At 46.6% G+C, this 25,841-nt stretch overlaps 1 protein-coding gene and 1 long non-coding RNA gene across 4 annotated transcripts in view; one reads left to right on the top strand and one right to left on the bottom strand.

The window, feature by feature from the left end:
• Nucleotides 1-6: 6 nt before the first annotated feature.
• TMEM94 (transmembrane protein 94) overlaps nt 7-25,841 on the bottom strand; it is a 48,615-nt gene continuing 22,780 nt past the window's right edge. For 2 of the 3 annotated variants that reach the window (XM_017811887.1, XM_017811885.1), the window contains exons 7-32: nt 25,571-25,722; nt 25,342-25,444; nt 24,946-25,032; nt 24,333-24,449; nt 20,590-20,646; nt 19,014-19,118; nt 18,235-18,399; nt 17,879-18,088; nt 17,394-17,709; nt 16,473-16,646; nt 13,164-13,266; nt 11,741-11,958; nt 10,351-10,532; nt 10,012-10,150; nt 9,275-9,390; nt 8,309-8,408; nt 6,830-6,938; nt 6,133-6,322; nt 5,514-5,591; nt 5,067-5,152; nt 4,436-4,517; nt 3,986-4,140; nt 3,594-3,688; nt 2,397-2,490; nt 2,000-2,170; nt 7-1,164 (exon numbers count right to left, since the gene is read on the bottom strand). In XM_017811887.1, the coding sequence (XP_017667376.1) occupies nt 1,092-1,164; nt 2,000-2,170; nt 2,397-2,490; nt 3,594-3,688; nt 3,986-4,140; nt 4,436-4,517; nt 5,067-5,152; nt 5,514-5,591; nt 6,133-6,322; nt 6,830-6,938; nt 8,309-8,408; nt 9,275-9,390; nt 10,012-10,150; nt 10,351-10,532; nt 11,741-11,958; nt 13,164-13,266; nt 16,473-16,646; nt 17,394-17,709; nt 17,879-18,088; nt 18,235-18,399; nt 19,014-19,118; nt 20,590-20,646; nt 24,333-24,449; nt 24,946-25,032; nt 25,342-25,444; nt 25,571-25,722 (3,477 nt within the window). In that variant the 3' untranslated portion in view covers nt 7-1,091. The remainder of the gene's footprint in view (nt 1,165-1,999; nt 2,171-2,396; nt 2,491-3,593; nt 3,689-3,985; nt 4,141-4,435; nt 4,518-5,066; nt 5,153-5,513; nt 5,592-6,132; nt 6,323-6,829; nt 6,939-8,308; nt 8,409-9,274; nt 9,391-10,011; nt 10,151-10,350; nt 10,533-11,740; nt 11,959-13,163; nt 13,267-16,472; nt 16,647-17,393; nt 17,710-17,878; nt 18,089-18,234; nt 18,400-19,013; nt 19,119-20,589; nt 20,647-24,332; nt 24,450-24,945; nt 25,033-25,341; nt 25,445-25,570; nt 25,723-25,841) is intronic. The other variant, XM_017811886.1, reaches the window with a different exon arrangement.
• On the top strand, nt 4,415-16,701 carry LOC108495819. The gene is made up of 3 exons (XR_001874237.1): nt 4,415-4,527; nt 13,605-13,734; nt 16,588-16,701. It is a non-coding gene; the product is annotated as an uncharacterized LOC108495819 (long non-coding RNA).

Here is a 25,841-nt window from a genome sequence, read left to right as displayed (position 1 = left end):
TTCCCTGTGCCTCGGAGAGAACATACTGGATGCAGCACAATCCTGGGACTGGGGAAGGAGCCATCCACCAGCTCTGTCTTAGTCACAACTGCAAGTTGCAGATATCCTGCCAGGAAAGACATCCCCTCCCTCCAGGGTAGGATAGGCAGGCTCAGGTTTTATCTCTGGCTGTGGCTCTCTCAAGCAGGCATGTTACTGAAGCAGAACAGCAATTCGGATCACAAACAGGAGAACGGTTATAAACCTCTCTGGGGTTGTTAAAGCAGATAAAAGCTCGTTCAACAGGGCTGGAGGAAGCTGAGCCATGCTGGCTCCCTGCAGGCAGGCAGAGCTGCCCTCCTGACTCCCTCTGCACCAGATCAGACAGTCAAACGGGGGCAGCTTTTCCTAAAGCCGTGTCTCATCCCTCTTCTGAAGCACTCAACAGCCGGGATAAGGATACAGCAACAACACTAGAGGGCAGGCCTGGCCCAGCCTGGCTGTCCCAGCGCCCTGCCAGAGACCCTTCCCATTGTCCCCTCAGGAATGGGAGCTCCAGTCCCCACCTGGCTCCCAGCACTCCTGGAACTGCAAGAGGGATGGCTCCTTTGCCCCAGGACACAGGGACAGGGAGGCGGGTGAGGGCATGCACAGGCATGCACACAGGGAGAGCAGGCAGAGATGGGAAAACAAAACAGGTTTCAATAGAGATCTCTTGCTTCAGCAGACCTACATCTCCCCTGCAGGCCCCAGATTCTCCTGCCAGGCCCAGGAAACCCATTTGCTCACACAGAGGAAAGGAGTCGCTTCATTTCAGCATCACCATGATACTAACAAATACCTCTAGCAATAAATAAATAAAGGAAGAGCAGCCTGAAGAGGCACCAGAGCTTGCAGGCTCCTGTGAGTGTACCCTGGCAGGCTGGGGAGGGGCTGCATACCTGGGGGGGATCCCTGCCTGGGGCCCCGGGAAGGTGCTGATGTTCTTTTGCCAGGAGGCTGTCTGGTTTGCATGTGTGAGGGAAAGCTCCCTGAGCCTTTGGTGCAGCCTCTCTCCCAGTGCAGGACGTGGCTGTTTGGCCCTGGCTCCAGGGAACTTGAGCTCGGAGCATTTAAAATGGCGAATTCATCCCCAGCTTGGTTTCAAACTGCAGCTTCTGCCTCTTTTGGTAACGGACCCGGACCCTGGAGAAGGCAGAACAAAGAAGAGAGTCAGCATATGGAGAGGTGAAAGGCAAGCATGGTTGTCCCACTGCCATTCCTGAGCTGCCAGTCCCAAGAAACAGGGAAGCCCTTGGCCTCGTCCCTGTGGTAGCCTGGGAGGGAAATCACAACCAGAAGGCAACCCATGGTCTCAGTCGTTCCCCATCCAGCCAAATCCCATCTTCAGGGACACCCAACACAGCAGAGAAAGGTTCAGAAACCCTTCCACAGGAACAGAGATGGTGTCTCTGTCCCCACCAGGGTTCCCTGTAATCCCTGCTGCTTTTCCTCACCAGCCCATTTCCTGAGTCAACGTTCATTAGCGTTAACTCCCAGCCCTGGCTGCTCCCTGTGCTGGGGAGAACAGCCAGTCACTGCCTGCTACTAATTCTTGGCTTCAGCCACTTCCCCTGAAAACGAGTCCCACAGTCCAGGCACTGTGTGAAGGCCTGTTTCCTCTGCTGGGATTCAATGCCTCTCTGTCCTCATGGGACAAGATGGAGAGAACAGCCCCCTCCAATTCTACATTGGTATTTCATAGACCTTGGCTGTCTCCCTCTCTTTGGTTTGAGACAAGGAAATTTTGGTCTCCCTTCCTGCTCCCAATCACTGCCATTGCCCTTCCCTGACCCTCTTTCCTCTCCTGTGCTTCCTCCCTGAGAGGTGGAACACAATAACCAGGTGATTTACACAATGCAATCATCTTTTCCTTTTTATTCCCCACCCTGTTCCCTGGGCATGATTTTTTTTGCAGCTCAAGGCCAGGCTAGAGTGAGAATCCAGCCCTTTCTCCTCATCTTCCTTACTACCCCCATACCTGATTTCATGCAGCTTGACAATCTCATTGATGATAACCACAAGGACCAAGGAAAGAAAACCCAGGAGCCATGAGACCGGGGAGATGGAAACATGGTTAAAGGTCAAAGAAGAATTGAGGTTTTCCCAGAGTTTCAGGTCCAGCACAGTCTGTGCCACTTGCCCCAGCAATCTAAGATCAAAAACAGACACAGCAAACCTCAGCAGAGCTCACAAGCTTCCCAGGATCTGCAGATCAGGGTTCAGGCTGAAATGCTCACAACAGAGACCCTTCACCAGTTCAGCAGTGGATATCAATTGCTGTCTCTTCAGCACCAGCAAACTGGTGCTGGAGCTGAGCTAGAGCCCTGCTTGCTCCAGCATTCTGGAATGCCTCATCAGGGCCTGGGGATACTCACACAACAGCCACAGTGAGCGTCCACCAGCGGTTGGAGAGGGGGCTCTTCTTCCACAGGGGTTTGGTGCGATGGACGTGGGTGATGGATATGAACACTGCAGGGAAAGGGGGGTTATTGGCATCACACACAGACACTTCACAACACACACAACAGCTGTAACTCCAAAGGGATATGGGGCTTATGGCCCTTTCATTCAAGGCCCTTTCAGATCAGGCTCCCCACAGCAATTCCAAGTCCCCGGATACGTGGTGGGGAGCAGTGGTCGTCCTGCACAGGGTTACTCCCTGTGAGGTTGGTTCACAGCCTGGCAAGGTAAAACAGAGCAGGCAAAGGCCCAGACCTGGGGACTGGGGCAGGGGTGGGTGTGCCCTTGTTTCTGGGTCACTGCAGGCCTGCACCAGAGGAAAGCTCCAGCCCAGAGACATATTTAGCCAGAGACCCAGACCTATCTGCACAGGAATGAACATTTAAACCGCTGCCAGGCTAAGCAGCCCTGCCTTGCCTCAGTGGTCTGAGGGACATAAAACAGTACTGCCCACTCCCTCTCTCCAAAGTTGGGCTGCCTCTCAAACCAGAAGGCATTTCTGCTCACCTGGACACCTGCACATCTCAACACCCAGTGCTCTGCCCAGCACCAAGGCACAGCACCACAGGACACGGACAGGGAGCAGAGACCCTTTAGGGTTGTCAGGGAGCAGCTGGACCTACTCTACCAGGCCATGGTGTGCAGGTGATGAGGGTCAGGCAGGACATGGCTCCACGCCCCTCCAGAGGGTTTAAAAAGGCTTCCAGCTCCCAAACAGCCACAGCTTGTACCAGTGCTCTTTGGGGGGTGGAAATAGGGTGCTTCACAAAATGGCAGCAGGGATATAAGGACTTCTGAGGCAAGGAACATTTTTGGAGAGCTACAGGTGCTGCTACTGATTTGCAAGAAGGCAAAGAGGGATACTGCTCTTCTGGTGAGACTGGAAAGGAATCAGCACTTTAGCAGGCTGGTAGGAAACAGAATTAGCTCTGAGTGTGTTGGTTTTAATCTGTCAGGGCAATGTTTAGTGAGACTGGGTCTGTGCTGAGAGACCATTGCAGTGTCTCCTTCTACCAGGGAGTTTGTGCTCTCAGACAAAGGGCAAAGAAGGAGGCAAAGGATGCAAGTTTTTCCCCAGAGTAGGAAATGGTGTTCTGGGAATTAGGATTTACCTGTGTGTAAAACAATCAGGCCAGCTGTGAGCTTCTGGGCTACAAGAAGAGCATTGGAAAACGTCCCAAACCAGTCAGGAGCACCATCAGCATTGCTAGTGAATGAGAGGACACAGAAAAGAAGTCAACAGTGGGGACTTACTGTCTGACCTGCTCCCACCAGGGCCAGGTCCTTCTCTAACAGCTGAGAGAACTAAGTGTGAGCTCAGAGTCAGGCTGTCCTGGTACCAGGAGGTGACAGTGAGCAATGCAATTGTCAAGGCTACAGGGAGAGCACCCAGCCCTCTGTGTAGCCATTTTTGCTGGGAAGAGGCTGAAGCTTGTTACAGGGGAATCAGTTCTACCTGGAAGGGCAAGAGTAAGAGGGGTGTGTGCCAGGCTCAGTTCCTCACCTGTGCAGCATGATGGAGGAGCAGGCTGTGAGATTGAGGCTGGTGGTGTTCACCTCTTTGCAGGACTCATGCAGTGTGAACCCAAAGCAGATGAGGCAGGAGCAGATGGTCAGGCTGAATTTCAGCAGGAAGCAGAACAGGAAGTAGTGCTGAGTCTGTGAATAAGGGAGAGGAAGGAGGATGACACGGGCATGTCACTGGCACAACCTCCTCTCCATGAACCATCAGAGAATCAGTGGCTGCAAAAGACAAGCTGTAGTTCAGATGAGATGCTGCACTGTGGATCTGCCCTGTGGGTATGCTGGCACTAAGGAATTCCCTTCCTGGCTCATGCCACGGATCAATTTACCAAGCGAGCTGGAAAGGCACAGGGCCTCAGTTATGCATCAATATTGGGACAAAACAGAACAGAAAAATGTGTGAACAACTAAAATCTGATGGGCCACCTACCTTCTTGGGAATGGAAGTCAAGTTTTTTCCTGTTGCCATGGTCATGATGGAGCTGTGAGGAGGCTTGCCCAGGAGCGAGATACTGGAGAAAGGTAAGTTAGTCTTTCAGTAACATGTTCAGGCACCAGAACTATTCCATTTTTGTCTGTATCTATCATTTGAACCCAAATAACCTCCTCAGATTGCTTGAACCACTAGCACTTATCTGGCCACTGCCTTAAGTATATGCTGTAAAAGGTGTTATTCATGGTAGGTGCAGACAGGGAGAGAGGTGACCTCTAAATGTGTGATGGGGAAAAATCCACCCATGGTACCTTTCCTCCACCTGACACCCCAGGCTTTCCATCATACTCCAGCCAGTGAAGGATTAGATGATTTTCAGCTGGAGGTTCAAGCCCCAAGATAACAGCAGCTCTCACACAGCTGTCAGGGTTAACACAGCAGTACACAAACGCTCCTGTGGCTGTTTCCAAGCACCTTGTCAAGGCAGGTGCTTGGAATAATCCTTGCAGCCTTCTTGGCATGCTGTGGGTGAAGTCAGCTTTCTTCTAACATGGACACAGTGAGACTGAGGGACTGGTCTGTGCATCCTGTGCGTGGGTGGGAGGAGATTCCACCCTGATAGACTCACCTGAGCAGTGGGTAGCAGAAACAGGAGAGCCACACGATGTCTGTGGTGCTGAGGATGGGGGGCAGCTGCACCAGGCAGGAGAGGAACTGGACAGAAACAATTCAGAGTGAAGAGTGTGAGCAGTGGTAGGAGAGGCTTGTTACCCAAGATGCTCCTGACTTCCCCCAAAACACTGGGATGAGCTGATAACTAGGCTGCCACTGCACAGCCCCTCCACACGTTGCAGGGGGGTGCTTTTCTCCAGGGAAAAAGGGTTTGAAAAGAAACCCCCATGAGGGTCAGGGAGAAGGGGCAGGCTGAGATCACATAGTCTCTATTTGTAATTCCACCAAACCTGACTGAAGGCCACGTTCCTCTCCTGAGGCTGCCCCACTGCAGCCACCCATATACATGCTCACACTCCTGTCCTCTGAGCTAAATGCTGTCCCCAGCCAGGCCAGGACTCACCTGAATGACAACCAAGGTCAGCTGGCACTGCAGCAGGAAGAGGAAGCACTTGCGGATCCCGTACGTCGCATGCCTGGCCTGGAAGGAAGAACAAGCCCTCAGAGCCCTCCAAGTGCTGGAGCAGCTGTCAGCCAGGAGCAGTTATTGGCAGGCAGGGGCAGGACATGTGGCCCGCAGGGGAAGTGGGAAGGGAGAGGATCTGGACACATTGAAAGCAAAAAGGGAACGTCTCTTGCCTGGATGTAGAGGTTATGAAGAAAAAGGCAGAATTTTACCAAGGGGTAAATCTGTTTAAACTCATGGCTTTTCTGGGGTTACACTTCTCCCTAATCATGCGTTGTTGTCTGGCTCTCTAGGGATCTCTGTAAGATTATATTCCATCCAGGTGAACAATAATCACGTTCTTTTGCCACAAGGCACCATTCCCAAACCACCCCCTACACCTTGAACCAGTAAAGCCAGGCAGGAAGATTCTCTGTTGGGCTTTCTGAGCAAAGGACAGGAGACACAAGAAAACCTAGTGCTGGAAGCTTTCTATGGGCACCTCAAGGAGAATGCTCACGTCAGCTCCTGGGCTCTGCTCCCTGTGGGTCCTGGAGAGGAGATGTGCCTGGCTCACCTGCTCTATCAGCCTGATGATGCTGGTACTCTCTTCTTGGCGGAAGGACATGGAGCAGGGCAGGCTGTTGAGCTGCCCTGAGAGCTGCAGGGGGGTGAGCTCATCAGAGACGTTGGTCAGGGTGGTGCTGGTGGCATAGCCAAAGGTCTCCCAGGAGCAGCGAGATGGGTAGAGAGGGTCCAGTGCTATACTGCAAGGACAACACAGGAGCATCAGTCCTCATCCCAGAGGAGAAACCACATTTCACTGCAGTCCAGCTTGTAAAGTCACAGTGTGTTGTGCCACGCTACCTCTGTCTACCTTGCTTGTAGAGAAGCCTGGAGCTATTACATTAATTTAGAATCAATGCCCCTAAACTTTCAGTTATTCTTAAAGAAATAATCAACATATTTGGGTTTGTGGCACAAGGTCAACAAATTGGCTGATCCAGAGGGGTATTTCCACTCTTTCACCCAATGGGAAGCATCTGTAATGCCAGTTTCTTCCTTTTAAAGACAGAGAAAAATCTCTCTCTGCGTCAAGGGACCTAAGTAGTCATCCCATCCAGACCTCCCTTATGGAGACAAATGCAGCTAATAATGGACAGAGAAACTGTGAGGATCCCCCTGCACAATCCACAGGTGTGGTGTGACCTATGGCTGGGCACTCACTAAGATCAAGGCAAAGGCAGCCAGAGGAGGAATAGATCCTGCCTCACCTGATATCACTTTGCAGGAAGAGGCAGCTGTTCCGAAGGTTGGCAGAGCTTCCCAGACAGCAAGTCACCTCCCCATACTCCTGCATGATCTTGATCATCTCACACATGGCTGCCAAGGGACAGAAGGAGGAACACAGTGTGTCATGTCATGCACACAAAGATGCAGTGTTTCACACACTCCTTCCACTCTGGATAACAGGCAGTCAGATCTTTTAAAATTGCCCCAGCTGCCAGTCATATACAGTGAGATCCACAAAGATATCCAATAAGATAGGTAACTAACTGCAGACCAGGTGCTCTGCCACTGCAGGGACAGAGCTGTGGTTCACAGAACTCTGACCCAGAGATTTGCATCTCCAGCACATTTCTTTCAGACTAGAGCTGGTGCATAAGACAGCTTCAGCATCAAATACTCTTGTTAGAAAACAGAAGAAATGAAATAAACCTAAAATAAATACAGCATTTCAAACTCTGCTCAGCAGCACGTCAATACTGTTCTTCCAAGTCTAAAGGAACAGAGGGAATATAGCAAACCACTCCAAAAGCAGTGCCACACTTAGCCATACTCAGAGCCAGTCCCTGTTCCTGCACTCCCACCCACCACCACCTCTAGCCTTCATCAATATGTTTATCAACACCCCTCAGGGCCTCTAAATCAAAGCTGCTGTTTGATCTGATTTTTATTCTGTAGCTCCATGCACAGTGCTCTGTGTATATATGGATTTTCTGGAATGCTCCAGGCAAAAAAACCTCAAGCCTCCCCTCCACAGATTCCTGTGTAAACAACTTATCTAAATGCCTGGTGCACACAGATCTGCAGCCCAGTGAGGGGCTGGGTTGAGTGGAGAACTGCCACTTCTGTCAAAAAGAGAGAGGAAATTTGGGCACAAAGTGGGCTGTGACTGGTACACTGTAAACTGTGGCCAGAGGTTCTGAAATGCCAGATCATAAAGATGCTTCACACTTTTGCTGGAGACTGGGCAGGTGTTAGCCAGCAGAGCACTCAGCCCCTTTCTTAGACAATGTAGTGCCTCAGAGAGGGAAAAAATTTTTGCCCTTTCTGGTTTTCTGTAATCAAAAACTCTGCAAAGCAGCAGAAGGTGTTAACAGCAATTGCCAGGGGAAAATTCTTCTGGGAAGTGATTTCTGAGTTATATAAGGCAGTGAGGGTTGTGAGCAGAGATCAAAGTCTCCTGGTGCACTCATAATACTTATTTAATAAAAGGCAGTAGCATTTTGAATGTTTGCTTTTGTGTCTCTTACGAATGCAAATTGAAGGGAGTGGTTCTTAGCCCAATTCAGTAGATGGGGACTAAAATGAAGTTAACACCTGGCTTCCCACAGGTAGCCACAGGGTCATTAATACCAGTATAGACTTGTGGAACGTATCCCCTTCCCTTCACCTGTGTGCACACTGGGATGAGCCAGAGCAAATAGCTGGGGAAGGTATTCATGGGACTCACGCTCTGTGCCACTTACTCTCTGGGGTGCAGTCTGTGAAGAGAGGCACCAGCAAAGGCACATTGTCAATGTTCTGCAGGTGAGGTCTCACCTGGTGGATCCCCCGAGGGAGTTTGGCCTGGAAAAGAGAAAGGAGAGATTAAGCAGGGCAGTAGTGTGTGTGTGAAGGAGAGGCATTTCAGAGCAAACTGCTGAAATGGAAGTGATGATTCCTAGAATTATGCAACTGCTAGATCAGATACAAATTCATGTCCCTGTAGATAGAACTGGCTGTCCCGAGCCACTGTCAAAGGTGTTTTGTTAAAAGTTCTACACTGAAATGCAAGCTGTTTGTGCTTGTTTGTAAGGTTAGTGTGACAAAACTGCGCTCAAGGATTTCTAAGGGCTTTTTACCTGTGTGGAGAGTCTAGTCAGACACATGTGCTGTCTCCCAGCAACAAGATCTATTTCAATTGCAGCCATATCAACATTGCAGCAAGGGAAGAAGGGTTCTTGCCTTCTGAAACCAGACCTAATAGATTTTTTTTTTAACTTGGATCTATCTCTGATATTCCTCTAACCTCTGCTGAGCATGAGGTTTTTATGAGGCAGGAAGAGCTTGTCCCACACTGACCACTGGGCAGCACCAGCCATGGCTCACAGCTGGAGGAGAGACAGTTTCCTTTGTCTGCACGGAATGTGGGGATGTTCCCACTCCCTGCCCAGCCCATGGGAAGGGGACCCAGAGGAAATGAGATGCAGGCTACTCTGTGTGTGGTAATCCCCACTCCTAAATGCCAAAGCAAAGAGCTGTTCAGCAGAAGTGACTAGGGGAGAGAATCCCAAACTTCCCAGGCTCTAGATACCAAGCTGGAAGAGGCTGGGGGAAATCAGGAGTCCCAGTGTAAACCTGTCTATGTGCTTTGAAGAATTCCCTTTGGGAGTAATGAGGTGATACTGCTGACCATGACAAGAGTACAAGGTGCACAGGGAAAGGGCCCTCACCCTGTTACAGTCCTCCAGGAAGCTGGGGATATCACTGTCTGTTGGCTGAAAGCTGATGAGATCCGAGTGCCCTTCCTCTTCCATGAGCAGAAGCCCCTCCACGTCATCTCGAGAAACTGGAGCAGAGAGAAGCAGCATAAACAATAAGCACCAACCTGCCTCTGCCGCCCCTGTGCCACCCACATGGGATATTCACATGGCACTGCAGAAGCCAGGAAACGTGAGGCCTGATTTTCTAGGTTAGCAACACTTAGATCTCCCACTCAGTCATCTAAAATGCTGTATTTTTAGGTGACTAATCTGTTCAGAGATAGATATGTGAGCCTAGTCTCTGCTCTTTTAAGACATGATAGTTTATCTGTTCTGCTGTCCTTCTAGGGGAAGAGAGTAAAGAAATCCCACCTGAAGTAAGAAAAAAAAGTAATGCACAGGCAAGAAACCCTCAGTGGCTTGACCAGGACCCCAAAAAGAACCAAAAGCCCTGATGAGCAGTTGTAAATTCATGGCAGCTGGTGCACAGCTGGCTGTCTGTTTCCAACAACTGTGGTACTGGCTGGGTAGAAAGTCTATAAATGTAACGAGCTCTTGCTCACATGCACACCTCAGGCCCTTCCAGTTTTGTGCTCAAAGCTCTGAAGGATCAGGTGCCTGGTGTAGACACAGGAACCTATGAATGGGTTTAAAAGAACCCTCCAGGAAACACATGGCATTCAAAGTGGCCCAGGAGCAGTTCTCACCCTGGTGCAGGTCATCGTGCAGGGAACCAGCGTGGCTGGGGCTGGAGGGAGGGATTTCTGAGCCAGGCACGTCACCGTTGGGTGTTAAGGATATGTGGCAATTCCAGCCGGTCTCCAGACCCATCTTCTCAGCAAACACCTGTGGATGAGCAGACAAAGGGTTTTAGTGTGGCTGCCCAGGCCAGAGTACTGCAGACCAATGCCATATTGGAGCCCAGGTACCTTCTGGGCTCATTAGTGAGCTGAATCTGATTAACCTTGGATTGCACTGGAGTTAAACTCTCCAGTCAGACAACCAGGGGCCATGCAAGTTCAGGGGGTTAAGCAGAGACAGCTTACCTTGCTTTTGAGCTCATCCTCCAGGGAGAAGTAGACAAAACGGATGCAGGCATTGACCAGTCCATCAATGAGGCGGACAATGTCAAGACGGGCCTGATACTGAGATGAGACCATTCCCATGAAGATCTGTCCACTCAGAGCCTGGATACAGTCTTCCTTCTCCATCACTTCCCCAATCCCTTCTTCAGGCATGCAAACAACACGCAATCACATTGAGACATGAGGGGCCACATGTGCATCAGACAAAGTACATGTGGTGGGGAGGCCACCGAGGTAACACCCAAGGGCACAGGAACGTGCAGAAACACACACACAGGAGGAAGGAGACATCCATTTGTCCCAGCATACCCAGTCACAGCAGCAGTTTCAGGACATCCCCACATATGTGACCAAGAATACAAGCGGGAAACAGCAAGTGTGGAAAGGAAAAAGACAAAACAGAAGGCAGGGATCAGTCACAAGGAATTTGGGCAGAAAGGTAAAGGGTGTGTGCTGCATAATGTTCACATGTGCATTTTAAACACATCCTACTGTGCTTAAACAACATGGTGAGTCTAGTTGAGGCAGAGTGGCATCAGAGCACCCGGGGCTGATGCAAAGGAACCGGATCATGTCCCTTCCATTGACACCACAGACACTCCCAGAGACCCTGCAAAGGCTCTTTGACAGGGTTCCTTCACCATCACCACATTGGCCTGCGGTGACTGGGAGCTGGAAGCAGCATGAGGAACAAAATAATAAAACACTTCACACAGTCACAAAACTTGCCACAGGTGGGACTGGAAAGTGTTGTGAAAACACTCAGTCACAGCTGTCCCCAGCTGTTGGAAAGCCCACTGGTCACATTTTACAGAATGGGGGACCAAGGCAGAGAAAGATTAAGACTGGCTTCCCAAAAGAGCCTCCTGGATTTATGTAATGGTATGTGCTTATTTCTCAGTTTCCACTGCTGTTCTGGACGAGATGTACAGTTCATCTACTGGGAATCAGTTCCTTCAGCACAGAATTAAAATCCATCAAGGGAGAATAGTCACATACCACCACACGTTTCATTCCTTTGAAAAACCCAACACATGTGATTTCCACAAAATTAGATAAAGAGCAAACCAAATATCAAAATAGCCACAAGTCTTGACTCTCAGTAGCCAGCTTTAGAAACAGACTTCCCACAAGGAGAAGAATTTCTCTGCAAGCTTCAACAACATAACTAGAAATACACCTACCAGCTGCTACATCGCTACTTCCTCTGGAAATGCAATTCAGAAACCCTTCCTTCTCAATTTCCATCTGCTACTCTGAATAACAGTGTTCTTACAGCTCTAGACTGATCAGATCAAGCACCTGGCCCAGCAGCAGACCTTATTATAGACAGGACTGGGGACACACATACCATCTGAGCTCCAGCTATTCCTCCTGCTGCTCTGTTTGATGGGGGTTGTCCCAGGGAGGTCACAGCACGTGAAGATAGCACTCTGCCCCGGGACCTGCACCAGCTCTATGCACTTCCCATTGAGCTGGGAGGACAAGGCACAATGCATTGGCTTGTATGCAAAGGCAGAGCAGTATCCTGACAGGCAGGCTCGCTGGTAGAAATCCAACACCTTCTTCCTACGTGGAACAGACAAAAAGCAGGCAAGATTAGCAAAAATGTGCCACATGCCTGACAATGTGCACTGCAGTTACGTGTATTTTCGAAAGATGTCTTCCATGAGGAGTGGTCAGAGTCTGAATAAGCCTTTCCCTACTGTTTCTGCATTCTCCAAGCTGCAGGCACTACAGGACAACAAAAGCACATATTCCATCAGGGCAGTGGTGAACGTTTGCTGGTCAGATTGATGAGTATGAACACAGTGCTCCTTCAGTACACTTATTAACGTGATATGCTCTATATGGCTGCCACGTGACTCCAAGGAAGTTCCCTGCGTGACAGCAGAAGCTTAATTCATCAGAGATAATTTATCTGTGGGGACATAAACACCAAGGAGGGAACTGACAACTCTGACAATAGTATCTATGGCACAGATAGTTGCATAACAGACTTTTCTCCTATCCCCTTTCAGAGTTTGGGTCCCAGAAGCTGTAACTGAAGTTTCCGTTTGGTCACTATTCAGTCACTAGAACAAGGCAAAGTTCTTTCTCTAAGCTGAAAACACAAAGGTAAAAAATTAGACTATACATTGGATTTTTCATTGGCTTCTAAGATGATAAATATTCCAAAAAGGATCAGTGGGAGTTTTCTTACACCTGAGACTTAGAAGAACAGTGTGCTGCTAGTCAGTGAAACTAAACATTACTGGTTTGCTCTGCTAGCAGGGACAGAGATTCAGCCTATAGATGGAAATGCAGTAGACACTATCAGATATTGCAGCAAGACTCAAAGGGTGTGATGCATTGTGTAGATTGGCTCAGGCAGAACTGATCATTTTGCATTTAATTTAAGACAAGACACTAGTCTTGAACAACAACAAAAAATTCTCTGCCACCAGCATGACCTGATTGTAATTCATGGCCCTGCTGCATCATGCAGTCAGAATCCACTTACAAGAGGCCAATATCTTTAACAGATACAGTAAGAAGTGGCTTGCTCTTACAGTTCAACTGAGTGCTTGTTGCTATCTAATCTCTTAAATTGCTTTTTATAATTGTAATGATAACAATTAATCATAAGCAGAGATAGCTCATGTTCATAACCTACAGGAAGCTCTTCTTAAACAGCTTAACAAGCACCATAAAGGGAATTTTAGCAGAGTGACCAGGTTCCCTCTGTAATTTATCTGAAGCTCCTGAATGTACCAAATGAGGAAGTTTCCCACCTGTCAGAGCCAGAGAGGGGGTAGATATCTGTGCCATCCCAAAAGTCTGTGCAGGCCTCGAGGATGATGTCAGCTGTCCCATGGGAAAACATCTGCTCAGTGCCTGAAGTGCAGGAGAACAATGAGTCAGCATCACACATACAGGCTTCCAGGAAAGGGATTTCACACCAACTGCTCCCTTATTTGTTAAAGGTGATTGTTCCCACAAACTGCTCTGAGGCACCCCAGATATCCCCTTTCCTTTGCTGAAAGTCTTCTGTCTCCATTAAGAAATAGCTCAAGGATGATGATACACCTGCAGCTGCTCTTTGTCTAACTGTGGGTTCAAACAAGGCTGTGATAAAATGTGAGCCATGTGGTCCCTTCCTATTCTCCTGTTACAATGTGTATCAATCCTGCTCCTACAAAGGTGTGATAATATCTTGCTCCTGTATCCAACAGAGCAGAAGGAGAGATATTCCTGTGAGCCTCTTCTGAAGAAAGTACAAGCAGCAGTGATGAGCCTACAGGGATCAAAGTCAGCCTACGCTGGAAAGTGCATTCATTTTTAGGCCAGACGTAGAACTGAAGGGTAAGAGCTATTCTTGAATACTTTTCATTCAAGCAGCAGAAGATAATTTGACAGTGTGACCTGTCAGATAGCAGCCTGTTTCACAAAAGGTCATGAAAACGTGTTAAATCAGGATGAGTCAAAAGTTCAACATAACAGACTCTAAAAAAGTAACTCATGTTGTGATTAGGGAAGAACTAAAAATCAGTGGACACCACAGCTTGCCCTGGTTTTTTTTATTTCCCTACTTTACTCTTTAATATAGACTTTAAATCTCTTGTTCCCTCTTGTAGACAGAGGTGTTAAAAAGTTTTTCTTGAAGGTGTGTGATATCACTTGTCTGATGCAGGTCCCAGGCACAGGACACCAGTTAGGGGATGTGGGGCTGCCCCCCATCCACAGCTCCTGCTCCCTCTCATTTGCATCAGCATATTAACATTGCACTCACGCAGACCTCTCTGTCTACGTTCCCTCCTCCAGCTGCTCTGTGACTTTGCCCCCAACAGCTTCAAAGCTGAGCTAATGAAAAAAAAAATCACTGCCAAGAAAAATGAGCCCAGAGGCTTCTTGCAGGCATTGTTGCTGACTGCTAATGCTCACACTGGCTGAAATCAAGAGCCAAGAATATCCACTTGCACAAACCAGGCAGGGACCTTCAGGAACACCAGAGGATTTTCCAAAACATAGCAGCTCTCTGCTTTCTGCTATAAATAGTCAACACATGCCAAGTTTATCAGCATAACAAACCTCCGAGAGGAATAGGGGCTGTGTGTGAAAGAAGGAACCTGTCTCAGGGACACAAAGGAGTACTTGTGCAGAGCTCTGGTTAATTTTATTGTATAAACACCTAATCCTTCCCACCTTGCTCCTAAGGTCAGATAGTCCTTGCTAGGAAAGAGGTAACAAGAGATGTTTATTGATCCATGCAAAACCTATGTCCTGGACAGAGCTTGCAGATGACCACACACACACTGATGTACCCACGTTCGTGCCTGACAGCAATTGCAATCCACTTCCCATTCAATCCCATCAGCATCCCACACCACAATCCTGCTAAGGAGTAAGTGGCAGTGACAGCACACATTATGAACTAGAAGGAGTTCATTGCCAGTAAAGTGAGCTCAGCCTCTTCCCTGCCCAAATCGTGGACTTGAAGGCCAGGATTTCTCTGGCAAAAGGGAAAAAACTAATGAATGAGGCAGGGAGTATGAGCAGCCATTCATGGCTGCTGGGACTCGTTAGGAAGGACCAAACCACTGCAGCTGAGCCAGTGAGGCAGAGCAAGAGGAATCGAGGAGTGAGGCTACAGCAAAGGGAGACAGAGACGGTGGAAGATGCCGGTGAGCCCCTCATTTCCATGTGGTTACTATGGATTTGGGATGAACACTGCCAGATGGTGAGACACGTATTTCAATGGAATGGCAAGGGAACATACAGATAGTCTGCCTCCTATTTCTGCTACAGCTGTAGAATTTATTATGCGTTTCCCTTTGACTGCAGCCTGTCGTGGGAGTGGGTGGATTCAAAGATTTATTCACAAATAAGGTATCAAGAGAGGTTAGTTATGATCATCTGGTCTGACCTCTGCATAAGCAGAGCCATTTTAATTTCAGCCAATGTTTTCTGCACAGTCCAGTATTTCTGGTTCTAAAATGGTAATATTTTAGAAAGCTTCAAGTGACAAGACTATTGTGTGAGAGGTGTGCAGTGGTTAACTAACCCCAGCTGGCAAAATTCCTCTTAGAATTTACTCTAGACAGCATAATCCAGGTCACACATATTCGTCTGAGCTCCAGCCTCTAAACTAAACCGTTTAAAAGTGAGGATAAGGAGTTGAAATGAGGCAACATTAAAGGTTTTTTCCCTACACTAAGAATCTCAGCATCAAAATAATTCCTGTTCACAAAGGCAAGATAGCAGTAATCAGAACAAATTAAAAAGTTCCTCTTCAGATAAAGATATAAATTTAAGCAGAATTAGGCAAGAGAAGACAGTTAACCTGGTAAAACTCTGGCCAGCATAATGATCATATTTCAGATTCAATATTGAACATATGTCAGCTCCAGAGAGCCAAGTTCAGTCAATTTAAGGAATTACAAAGAGCCTAAGAGCTCTGACAGGCAAGCTGTTAAATCTTGCTGAGGTGCTTTAAGACCTCACGGTGCCCAGCTGCACATCCTTTCCATCCCAGCCCATTCCTACAGGAATAGGAAGTAGTAGAAGGAGTGGAGAAGTCAGTGTGGCTTCAGGTGTTGTATTCATGGTCACTATGAGTTTGCATGGGATTTATGAGATTTCTTATTAGTGTGCAATATAGGAGCATGCAATATAATACACTAGACAACTCACAAAGATTATGATTTGAGTTATCAGAAGGATGACCATCACTAACTAAAACCCTGAGTAATATTCAACCCTGTGCAGTATCAGTTTCACTACCATCATGAAGTCTGTTAAAAAGCCAATAAACCCACACCTTGCTCTGCTCTGCCACTTGGTCCCAGAAATGAGGCCTACTATGTGCTAAGATAATTTAAAAAAATTATTTATGATTCTGGAGTGAGTCAAAGCTGGGAAGGATTCCCCCCCTCAGTATGCCACAGCTGATCACTAAGGTTTGTTGAGCATATCTGTGCTGGCCGTGGGCAGAGCAGGGCTATCACCCCACTCCAGACTCTTCCAGCATGACATTTTCCAGGCTCTCTTCAGAAAAGATCCCCCCATTTCAAGTGGATGCCCAAAGAAAGGGGCAGCCTTACTGGTAGTGGTGTCCTTCACAAACAGGTTAATCATGTGGCTCAGGGGGGGTCTCCTCTTGGTGATGGACGAAAGCTTCCCCAGGATTGTTTCCTTAACCATCTCATCACTTGGCAGGCGGTACAAGGCCAAATAGTTCTCCTGCTTGAAGAGATCTTTAGCACCTGGTGTGAAACCTGAAACATGAACACAAGGAGGAGAAAAATTAGGCTCAAACCAAAGCAAAAGAAAGGTCCCTTCTCCTGCTTCCGTGCCACCCACTTTGCCTGTGCTCATTGTGACATCTCTCCAGGAACTGGTAGGTAAGCTGTGCTCTCTGTGCATCTACAGAAAGATGGCTCAAGATCTGTGGTTAAAAAAATTCAGAAGGACGGGATGTTATTAGTAATTACAGTGTTCATGCTTCTGGTTCCCTGAAGAGAGAAACTGTAACATGGAAGGACAGGCACAGAAGTGAGTTCAAGTTTTCAGATTTTAATCCTAGTGTTACCTCTAACCTCTTATCTCTCCTGTGCCTTAGTTTTCCAATCTATAAAATGAGCTGAGGTACCTCACATCATTTATCCCCAAACTCCCTGTAAGGCCTTACAGTAAAGACAGGGCAGATAGCTGTTCATTAGCAGGTATTCTTTGTCTCCTGATGAGATTGGCAGACTCGGGCCAGAAGGATACCAAGCCTAGCCAGGGCTGGCTGGCAATATCCTTGATGACATTCATTCCTTTGATAGTGTTGACAATGTCAGAACTCGCCAAAAGCAATCTCTTTAATAGACTCTTTTGGCAACTGAACAACAGCAGAGTCAGCTCTGTATTTCCACCTTCTCAGCAGCCAGGACCGGGGAAATATTCTTGTGCTCTCTAAGGATTAAGTGTCTATTGACAGCTCTGATTTCTCTGCGTCTGCTCATCCAATTTCTCCTCACCTATGAGCCTGGCAAGCTCACAGAGGCCCCAGGGCACGTGGACAGGCAGCACAGCGTTGTGTGTTTCCTGGAGGGCGATGTTGCAGAGGTGGTCAGAGAAGCGGCACAGCCGCTCTGTCACGCTGGCGTTGCAGAGGTTGAGCAGCACGTTCAGGCCCAGGGGCTTCAGGGAATTCAGGTGCATGTGCCAGTTGGAGTCATCAAACTGGATGCAGGAGGGGTTCTGCTGGTCTTGGGACAGGCTCAGCATCTCCAGGTGGTAGTCACACACGAAGTCTTCGGCCTCACAAGCCAACACCTCGCTGTCCCCAACAACCTGGTCCAACAGACAGGGAAATTCCAGTTGGTTACAGAGAATACAGCTTGAGCCCAGAATCCTGCAAGGAATTCCCAGGTAAATTCCCCAGAAGTGGGAACTCCATGGGTTTGAGTCTGTCTTACAGCTCCACAAAAGCCTACTTGTGTGCCCCTCCAGTATGTCTTACCTGAGTGTGTTCCTCCTCTCCACCCTCCGTGTCCTTGCTAAAGCTCACATTGGATCCAGAGGGATGTTTGCTTCTGCTGTTTGGCTTTCGGTGGGCAAGGCCATCGGGAGGCTTTGGAGGATCACTAGACCAGTTGTTCCTCTCTTGTTCATTGGCCATGTGGACTGTGTCTGCCAAGGGCCCAGAGAGCAAAGCATCTCTTTCATGGGGCTGCAAGAGACCAACAAAACAAATGGTGATTCAGCAGCTGAATCCCAGCCACTGCTGATTCACCTGCTGCTTCAGGACTCCTGTACAAGAGGATCTCATCCTTGCTGCTTCTTCATATTTTAGGCAAAGAATTATGGCACATTCACCTCATCTTCCATCTCAGGATGGCAGAAGGACCGTGTAGAGAGCTCATCAGTCAGATCTTCATGGCTATCATGAGGTGGTTCCACCTTCCCACTGAAGAACAGAACAGTCTCTGGGCTGGGGTTTGGCCACGAAAGAATCCCCTGCTTGTCTACACAGCAGAGCACCTGGAACATCCCACGACACCCCCAAAGAAGCAAAATCTCAGTGAAAATGTGTCTCAGTGTTCAGGCATAGCTGTAAATATCATGAGTTTAATAAACACATGGGAGGACAGACAAGTCTCTTCTTCCCCAGCCTTCTGTCTTAAGAAACTGCACCTAATAAGACTCCAAGAAATCCAAGAATTCCTTGCTCTAACAGGATTGATGGGTAGTTTAACACCAATTTTATCTCAGGATATTACAAAACTAGGCATGAAGACCAAGGGAAGGAAGCAACTACTCAACCTGTTTCACCAGCTAGTACCTTACCAGGACCCAAACTAGCTGGTTCTTGAACAGGGGTCAAGAAGGTAATGGGACCAGAACCAGAGCTGGAAAACACAGAGCCTGACAGATCTCACAGAGTATCTCTAACCATTGTTTTAGCCTGTAAATGTGCTGCTTGGACATGATAAGACAGTTATAAACTCTTCTACACAGACAGGTGCCTGAAGGGTTTCTAATTCCAGCACAGTGAGCTGATTGCTAACAGTCTGTGCTCAGGGAAGGACGACATGAACAGTGAAAATGAAGCATCCACATAGAGCTCCTCTTTCTGACAACCCAGCAGTACTCACAGTGACAGATCCCAGACTGTGGAGCAAGCTGGAAGTGAAGCTCAGAGTTGGGGATTTGCCTTTTAAAACACAGAGGAAGTGACTCCAGATACAGCGGATCATTTCCTGACGAGGGAAGCAGAGGACATCAGCCAATTAAAGACTCATTCCGTGAAAGATGAAGGGAGAGAAGGAAAAAAGGGAGTATGACATTACCTGCTTTCAGTTTCAACACAGTGATACACTGCAAGATAAACATCAGTCTCTGTGGGAACCTGTTACCTGATACAGTGCTGATGTCCCCAAGGGAAAAGCATTCCTTCCCCCTTCCACAGAACACTAACAGACAGTTCGATTGTTGAATTGAGAACTCACTGAAACTACCTCTGTCTACCCAAAAACCCAGAATGGAATTCTGAAGTGAGTTCATTTCAAGTGAATCAGTTGCTACCTCCCAGTATCTTTTCCTAAAGTAACTCATCCCTTTGGATTATAAGAGTTTGAGGTCTTGGGCTCCTTAGATCACGTTCCTTGGACCCTAAGGGTTAGTACAGCAGTCAGCTCAAATGCAAAACAATCATGAGCTATCACCAGGAAGAAAAATAAGAAGCTCTTATTTAAACCAGTTTCTTCTGAGCAAAAATGTTACAAAGGTACAAAAGAAGCAAATCTTATCAATGAGGTCAACTCAAATCACTCCCATTTACCACCTGAGAAACATCTCAGCTAAATGATGAACTGGCACAGAAAGACAACAAAATATTCATCAAAGGAAGCACATGTGAGTGCACCTATGTACATTCCTCTGAGTGACTGGGAGCAAGGAGATACAAATTGATTCTTATAATATCTAGGGATTCTTAATCACTGCTGGAGTCCATCTGCCTCCTTATGGAAAGGGGAATCTTAATTCCAGATTAGACAGAGAAGTGTCTTTCATCTACCCACCTGTTTAATCTGGATGATGGGTGGCCACAGCAGTTCCTTAATTATGGGTGGCCACAGCAGTTCCTTCACCAGAAAAAAGGTCTTCTATATGTTTAATTACCCCAGCTTTGGAAGCACTAATAATGTGCTTAAAGCTTAAGGAGCCTATGAAACAGGATCAGACTTTTAAAAAGCCTGAACATCCCATGGTCCCCTCTGTATGTTCGGTCTTGCTGACCACCGTCCCCTCTGGTTTTTAGTTTTGTCTTGAAAAAGGAGGTTTTTCTAGTATAAGCAAAATACTTCCCTTCTTTCTGACACACACCATAAAAAGTTTATTTTATTCCTGGAACAGGACTTGAAAGAGGCACTGTCTTCAGGACAGAAAGCGTTGATTTCAAACCATTTGCAATATTCAGAAAAGCACAACTGGACTCGGTGTTGAAGTCACCTCAATCTCTGGTCAGCAGAGCAGCATTTACATGGGAAGGTGCAGGGGAAAGACATGCAACCTGCATGCATTGCAAATTAAAGCAACAAATGAGTGACAATGGACAAGTGACACGAGTCAAAAGGGTCTAGGAACGAGCAGGAGATCAGAGAGGAAGGGAAAGGATACCAGTGAAGTTCCGCAGTGAAGATGGAAGAAAACAATTCATAATAATAGTACCTGAGAAGATACCATCTCTGTGTAGCTGCTGAGAGTGTCCTCTGAAAACTTAGCAAGCTGCAGCAAGAGAAGAGACCAGTTACTATAATTGTGCTCAGAAATGTGTCATGAGGAACATCCATCCCTCAGTATGTGCCTTCAGAGAGGAGAAATCAGGAGTCCTGCTCTGTGGGAATCGCTGTACCAAGGCAGACCAATAACTCATCAAAGCAATTAAATCTTTAATGGACTCTGTCTTTATCTACTTGTGAAGCACAGGCCAAGTGCTTGGTGCTGTACATCACAGAGGAACACACAGTCATTACCTAAATGTCTACAGAGAAAATAATAGCAATTAGACCCAGAGGAGGCTCTTTTCTGGATGGTTATTTTTAGACAGAAAGAGCCAGGAATGACTGATCTGGTTTTAAGTTATATGGGTCAGTTACAGGAAGGGAGCTGGAAAAGGGGTTGGAAAAGCAGGGGCCTGGAACACGATGGACACAGAGGAATGAGGTGACATGAATGGGATGTGGACAGAAAGTGAAGAGAAATTATAGCAGGGCACTACCAAGGGGCTCTTGGAATTACAGTGAGACATTCACTAACTCAGGATTTGTGCATCCAGCACAAAGGAATTCCACAGAAGACATAATTTTGAAAAAGTTTAGGTCTACTCATAATCAAAAGTGGATATGGCAATTACATTTGTATGTAAATAAAACAGCAGCCCAAATAATAATGCATATATCTGACACTTTAAAAAGGATCAATTTAACAAAGCTGAAAAAAGCCAAGAGAAATTAGTCAGAAATAACTTAAACTGAGAACTATGAAGGATAATTAGGAACTGTTTAAGAACATTTTGTCACAATTTTAAAAAGCAACAATCCCATAGTAAAAATAAGAATCCAGTTGTGAGTGGAAGTGAAAATAGAAATAAAAATTAACATAAAAACTGGGGGAAAGTATACCATTAGTAAATTAAAACCAGTCCACTGCTTGCTAAAGGCAGTGAAATTGCAAACGATATTGCAGGCGAGGCAGACGTGTTAAATAAATATTGCTATTCCCTATTCAGTGATATAATCATACCATATGATAACTATGAAATATTTTCCATTCCAACACTAGCTACTGAAAGTAAATATGTTTAAATTAGCAGGTCTGGACAATGACTGTTACTGCTGATTTTGCACAAGGCTTGAACTATGGATTGAGTCCCAGTTCAATGGAAGTGGTGCCAATGCCCAAAAAGGGAGGGAGAACCATCCAAGCTACCACAGGACCCCAGACAGACTTTGATTTCAGACAGAATAACAGAGCAGCTAATATGAGACTTAATTAAAAGAAAAGAAGTGGAATAATACAATCAGTGCCAAACATCACAAGTGTATGAGCAGCAAATCTCATCAGACTATTGTGATATCTTTTTTTGACAAAATTATAAATTTGACTGATAAAAGTAATGCTTTTGACATAAACCACCTGGTACTTTGACTTGATGATAAATACTTTACTGGTTTTCTAACAAAAATACCAGGGAAATAGGGCCCTTATTAGATATATTAGAAACAGATTATCCCTAAATGGAACAGAAAAATTATTTGCATAAGTATGTGTTACTAACTCAAGCAGGGACAAACTTGGGTATTTTTTTAATAGCCTGAAAAAAACTAAAAAAAAAAAAAATACTGACAGAGACTGTAAACTATATAATAAAGTTTGGGTCAACATAAGGAGAACAGATCACTGTTACAGAACAATATGGACTGCTTGGGTAATAAGCAAAAACATGAATCCCAACAGGCACAAAACTAAGGCTGCATATTTAGGTGCAAAAATGAAGGTTGGACTTACAGGATGAGGACTCTTAGAAAGCAGGAACTGCAGCTGAACAAAGCCTGGCCCTTTAAAGCAATGGCTAAAGAATCTAATATGATCCTTTGTTGCACAAACAAGGGAATATACAATAGAAAGTCCAAATTATTCTGAAATTTAGCACAAGCACAAGTGTAACTGGAATATTTTGTGGGTTTTGAGATTCATAATTCTACAGTGATCCTGAAACACTGGAGAAAGCTAAGAGGAAAGCCAAGAGAAAGATTAAAGGTTTGGAAAATATGCTTACAGTGCCTCAAGGTGCTTAAACTGTTTACTTAACCAGAGATGGTAAAAGGGAATGTGAGCAGTTACAATGGACCAGAATTTTGATTGACACGCTCGTAAATCTAGGAGACAAAAGATGTAAATGTTCCAAGGGCTGAAAATCAGATACTGCAAAAATTCCCACTAAAATAGAACGTCCTTTTTAGCAGTGAAGGTAAATAATGACTGAAACAACATATCAAAGGCAGTACAAATGTTTTCAAACCAGCAGCAAATTCCTTTCTAAAAGAAATGTTTCTGTAGTTCAACTGCAGTAATGCAACTTGAGGCAGGGGCTTGTTTGGGGGGGCACTGGTTTGTGTCCTGCAAACAGTCAGGGGTCACCTATGGCCTGGAAAAATTGGGAATCAAACAGCTTGAACATGATAGGAAGGGCAGAAGAGTGCCACACAGGCCAGGTGTTTGGAGAGGGAAAGAGTCTTACCTGCTACATTTTGAACAGAGAAGAGAGAAGGAAGGAGGGAAATAGAGAGGCCAAGACTGCCTTAGTCAGGGGGTGAATGACCAAGGCACATCCCAACAGCTGTTCTGCAGCAGCCAGGATGGAGGATCATGTTTGAGATGTCACAGAAAGAGATGGCTGGACAGAGAGAGTTGCCTGGACAAGAAAAAGGAGAAGACAGGAAAGAACACAAGGAAGGTGCAAATATGAGTGACAGGGCAAATGGGTACGTTGAGATGAAGTAAGGAAGCCAAGGAGCTCTGGCTTTTCCCAAATAACAAGGTGTGAAGGGAAAAAGGAAGGTTCCAAAGATAGAAAACAAGTGATGCTGAGAGTGGGTAGGAAAGGTAAAGTGGAGAAAACACTGAGAAGAAAAGGTAAAGGTGGAAATGGCACTGAGGGATGTGTCCTCCCTCCCAGGACACAGGAAGCTTCGTCATGTACAACTAGAGGGTAAAGAACAGAAAACACACACCCAGGGCCACAGAGGCCAAGGGAGGACAAGAAGGAGAGAGAAACTCTGCCCAAGTAACAGAAATCAGCACAGAAGACAAACACAGCTCAGTGCACCTCACCAACATTGCCACCATGACAGAACAAGAGACGCCCAACAGGCATCACAGTCCATCAGACCAGCAAACTCCACTCCCCAAATCAGCACAAACACCAGAAACTTCTCTCACTCCCTGACCTACTGCAAATGCCATGCCTGCAAGTGAAACCCCAGAGTCTCAGGAAAGGGCTGTTCAGCCCACACATTAAAACAGGGGATTGCAGAGGATCTCATGTATCCCATTCCTTCCCAGTGGTTAAACATTCCCAAGTTACAGCCACCACTTATTTAGCTCCACGCTGACCCCTCTGACAAATTCTATTTATCTCATAGAAAGCACAAGCCTTGAAGAGTTTCATGGAATCCCCAGAGCTTCCTATCACCTTGGGATATCTGTAGAGAGGTTGAAAAAATAAAAGCATCTGTTCAAGAAGAAGTAATATTGTACTCCAGGGAGAGGGTACAGCTGGTACAACCAAAGATCCAACAAGGTTTTATAATCATGTGGACACATCTTCTGAATTCGTTGTGCTCACTTTATAGAGCCTTTTCATCTCCTGCCCTTGTCTCTGCAACAGTTTGGTGTAGAGAGATACCTACCAGTGAGTTGGATGAGGCCTTGCTCATCTGGGCCAAGACTCTGGCTTCTCCAAAGGCTGTAGCAAGAATCCACAGGACAGGAAAGAGCAACGGAAGGATGGGTAAGACACCATTCACCTGAAAAAACCCAACCTGTAATCACCAACAAACCCAGAGACAACTAGAAGTCAGACCTCTCACATGACATCTTTTCCACCACAGTGAGAAGACAGGTAAAAAAAGCCAGGGCAGGAAGGAAGGAGACCAGAAGAAGTGCCACACAGGGAAAAGCACACCTTACAGAGATGTAATGAAGGAGGCCATGAATAAATCCTGCTTTTCCTGCTGAATTTGGCATAAACTCTAATAAGTTTAAAGGCAAAGGATACCACATGTAATACATATATATATACACACACATATATCTATACATATATGGCAAATGAGATAGCAAAAAATGTAAAGGGCAGTCTAGGAGGAATGGCCAGGGAAGAGCTGTTGTCCTGCTCCACTGAATGCTCCTGGATCCAGCATGCACAGGATGCTGCCAGATGATGAAGCAAGTGGCTAAGAGAGGGAATCAGTCTCAGTGGTGCTCTGGGGAGGTGTAGTAGAGCTCAAAGCTCTCCTTTACCTGTAGCTGAAGAAGAGTGTACTGCCAAGAAGCAATTCCAGGAGCTTTGAAAATGAAGCGCACGGCATTGGTGATCAGGAATCCAGCCTGCAATTCAGAGATGACACTGTCAGCTAACTACTAGTACTTGCAAGGAAGGAGTTTTCAGTGCCTTGTAGCATGCTCAGCCCTGGGAAAGTTTGGAAGATATATCTGATCTGCTGCTGCAGTTCCTGTCTCCTCTCTCATGGTTACAAGGCTCAGCATCTTTGCTTCTCTGAACTGCCCAAGGTACACACAGAGTCAGCTGCATGAGTTAGGGCCTGGCCACAGCTTCCTGTTGATAGCTGCAAATTCTTCACCTTTATTGACAAAACATGGCTATTTTCAAGGACAAGGGCTTGAAATGAGACCTACCAGCACAATGGGGACAGCGTACTTCAGCATCACTGACTGCACAGTGAATCTCTCGTTATCCAGGGCTGTCACAGGCCGTGACAAAGCCATTTCCAGACACCACCTAAAAAATGGATACCAGCTTGAGATTTCAGCAACCAAGACCCTAAGCCTGCACTTCCCTTGGACATAAACCTCCTGATCAGAACGCTGTGCTCACCCCCTATGAGGGATGACTGTCAAAACCCACCTGACGTTATCAATTATTGGGGTCTTCAAGACACGGAAGAGACGATACAGCTGAGGGTTCTGAGGTCCCTTCTTCACTTCTCCCCTTGGGGAGGGTGGGGGTGAGAAAGGTGGAAACAGATCTCCTGGCTCCAGAACTATGTGCTCATCATCCTAGGAGAAAAAGTCAGAGAGCCCAAAGGCTTGTGTTCAGGCACATCTGGTTATTTCATGAAAATTGGCATTTGGAGTGAAAGTTACAATAAGAACCAAAAAGGGTAAATCTCAAGCTT

The sequence above is a fragment of the Lepidothrix coronata genome, unplaced genomic scaffold, assembly GCF_001604755.1.
Source record: "Lepidothrix coronata isolate B3197 unplaced genomic scaffold, Lepidothrix_coronata-1.0 Scaffold34, whole genome shotgun sequence".
Taxonomy (NCBI): Eukaryota; Metazoa; Chordata; class Aves; order Passeriformes; family Pipridae; genus Lepidothrix; species Lepidothrix coronata.
Note: the sequence above shows the minus strand (reverse complement) of the source record. Positions and strands in the feature narration are given on the sequence as shown.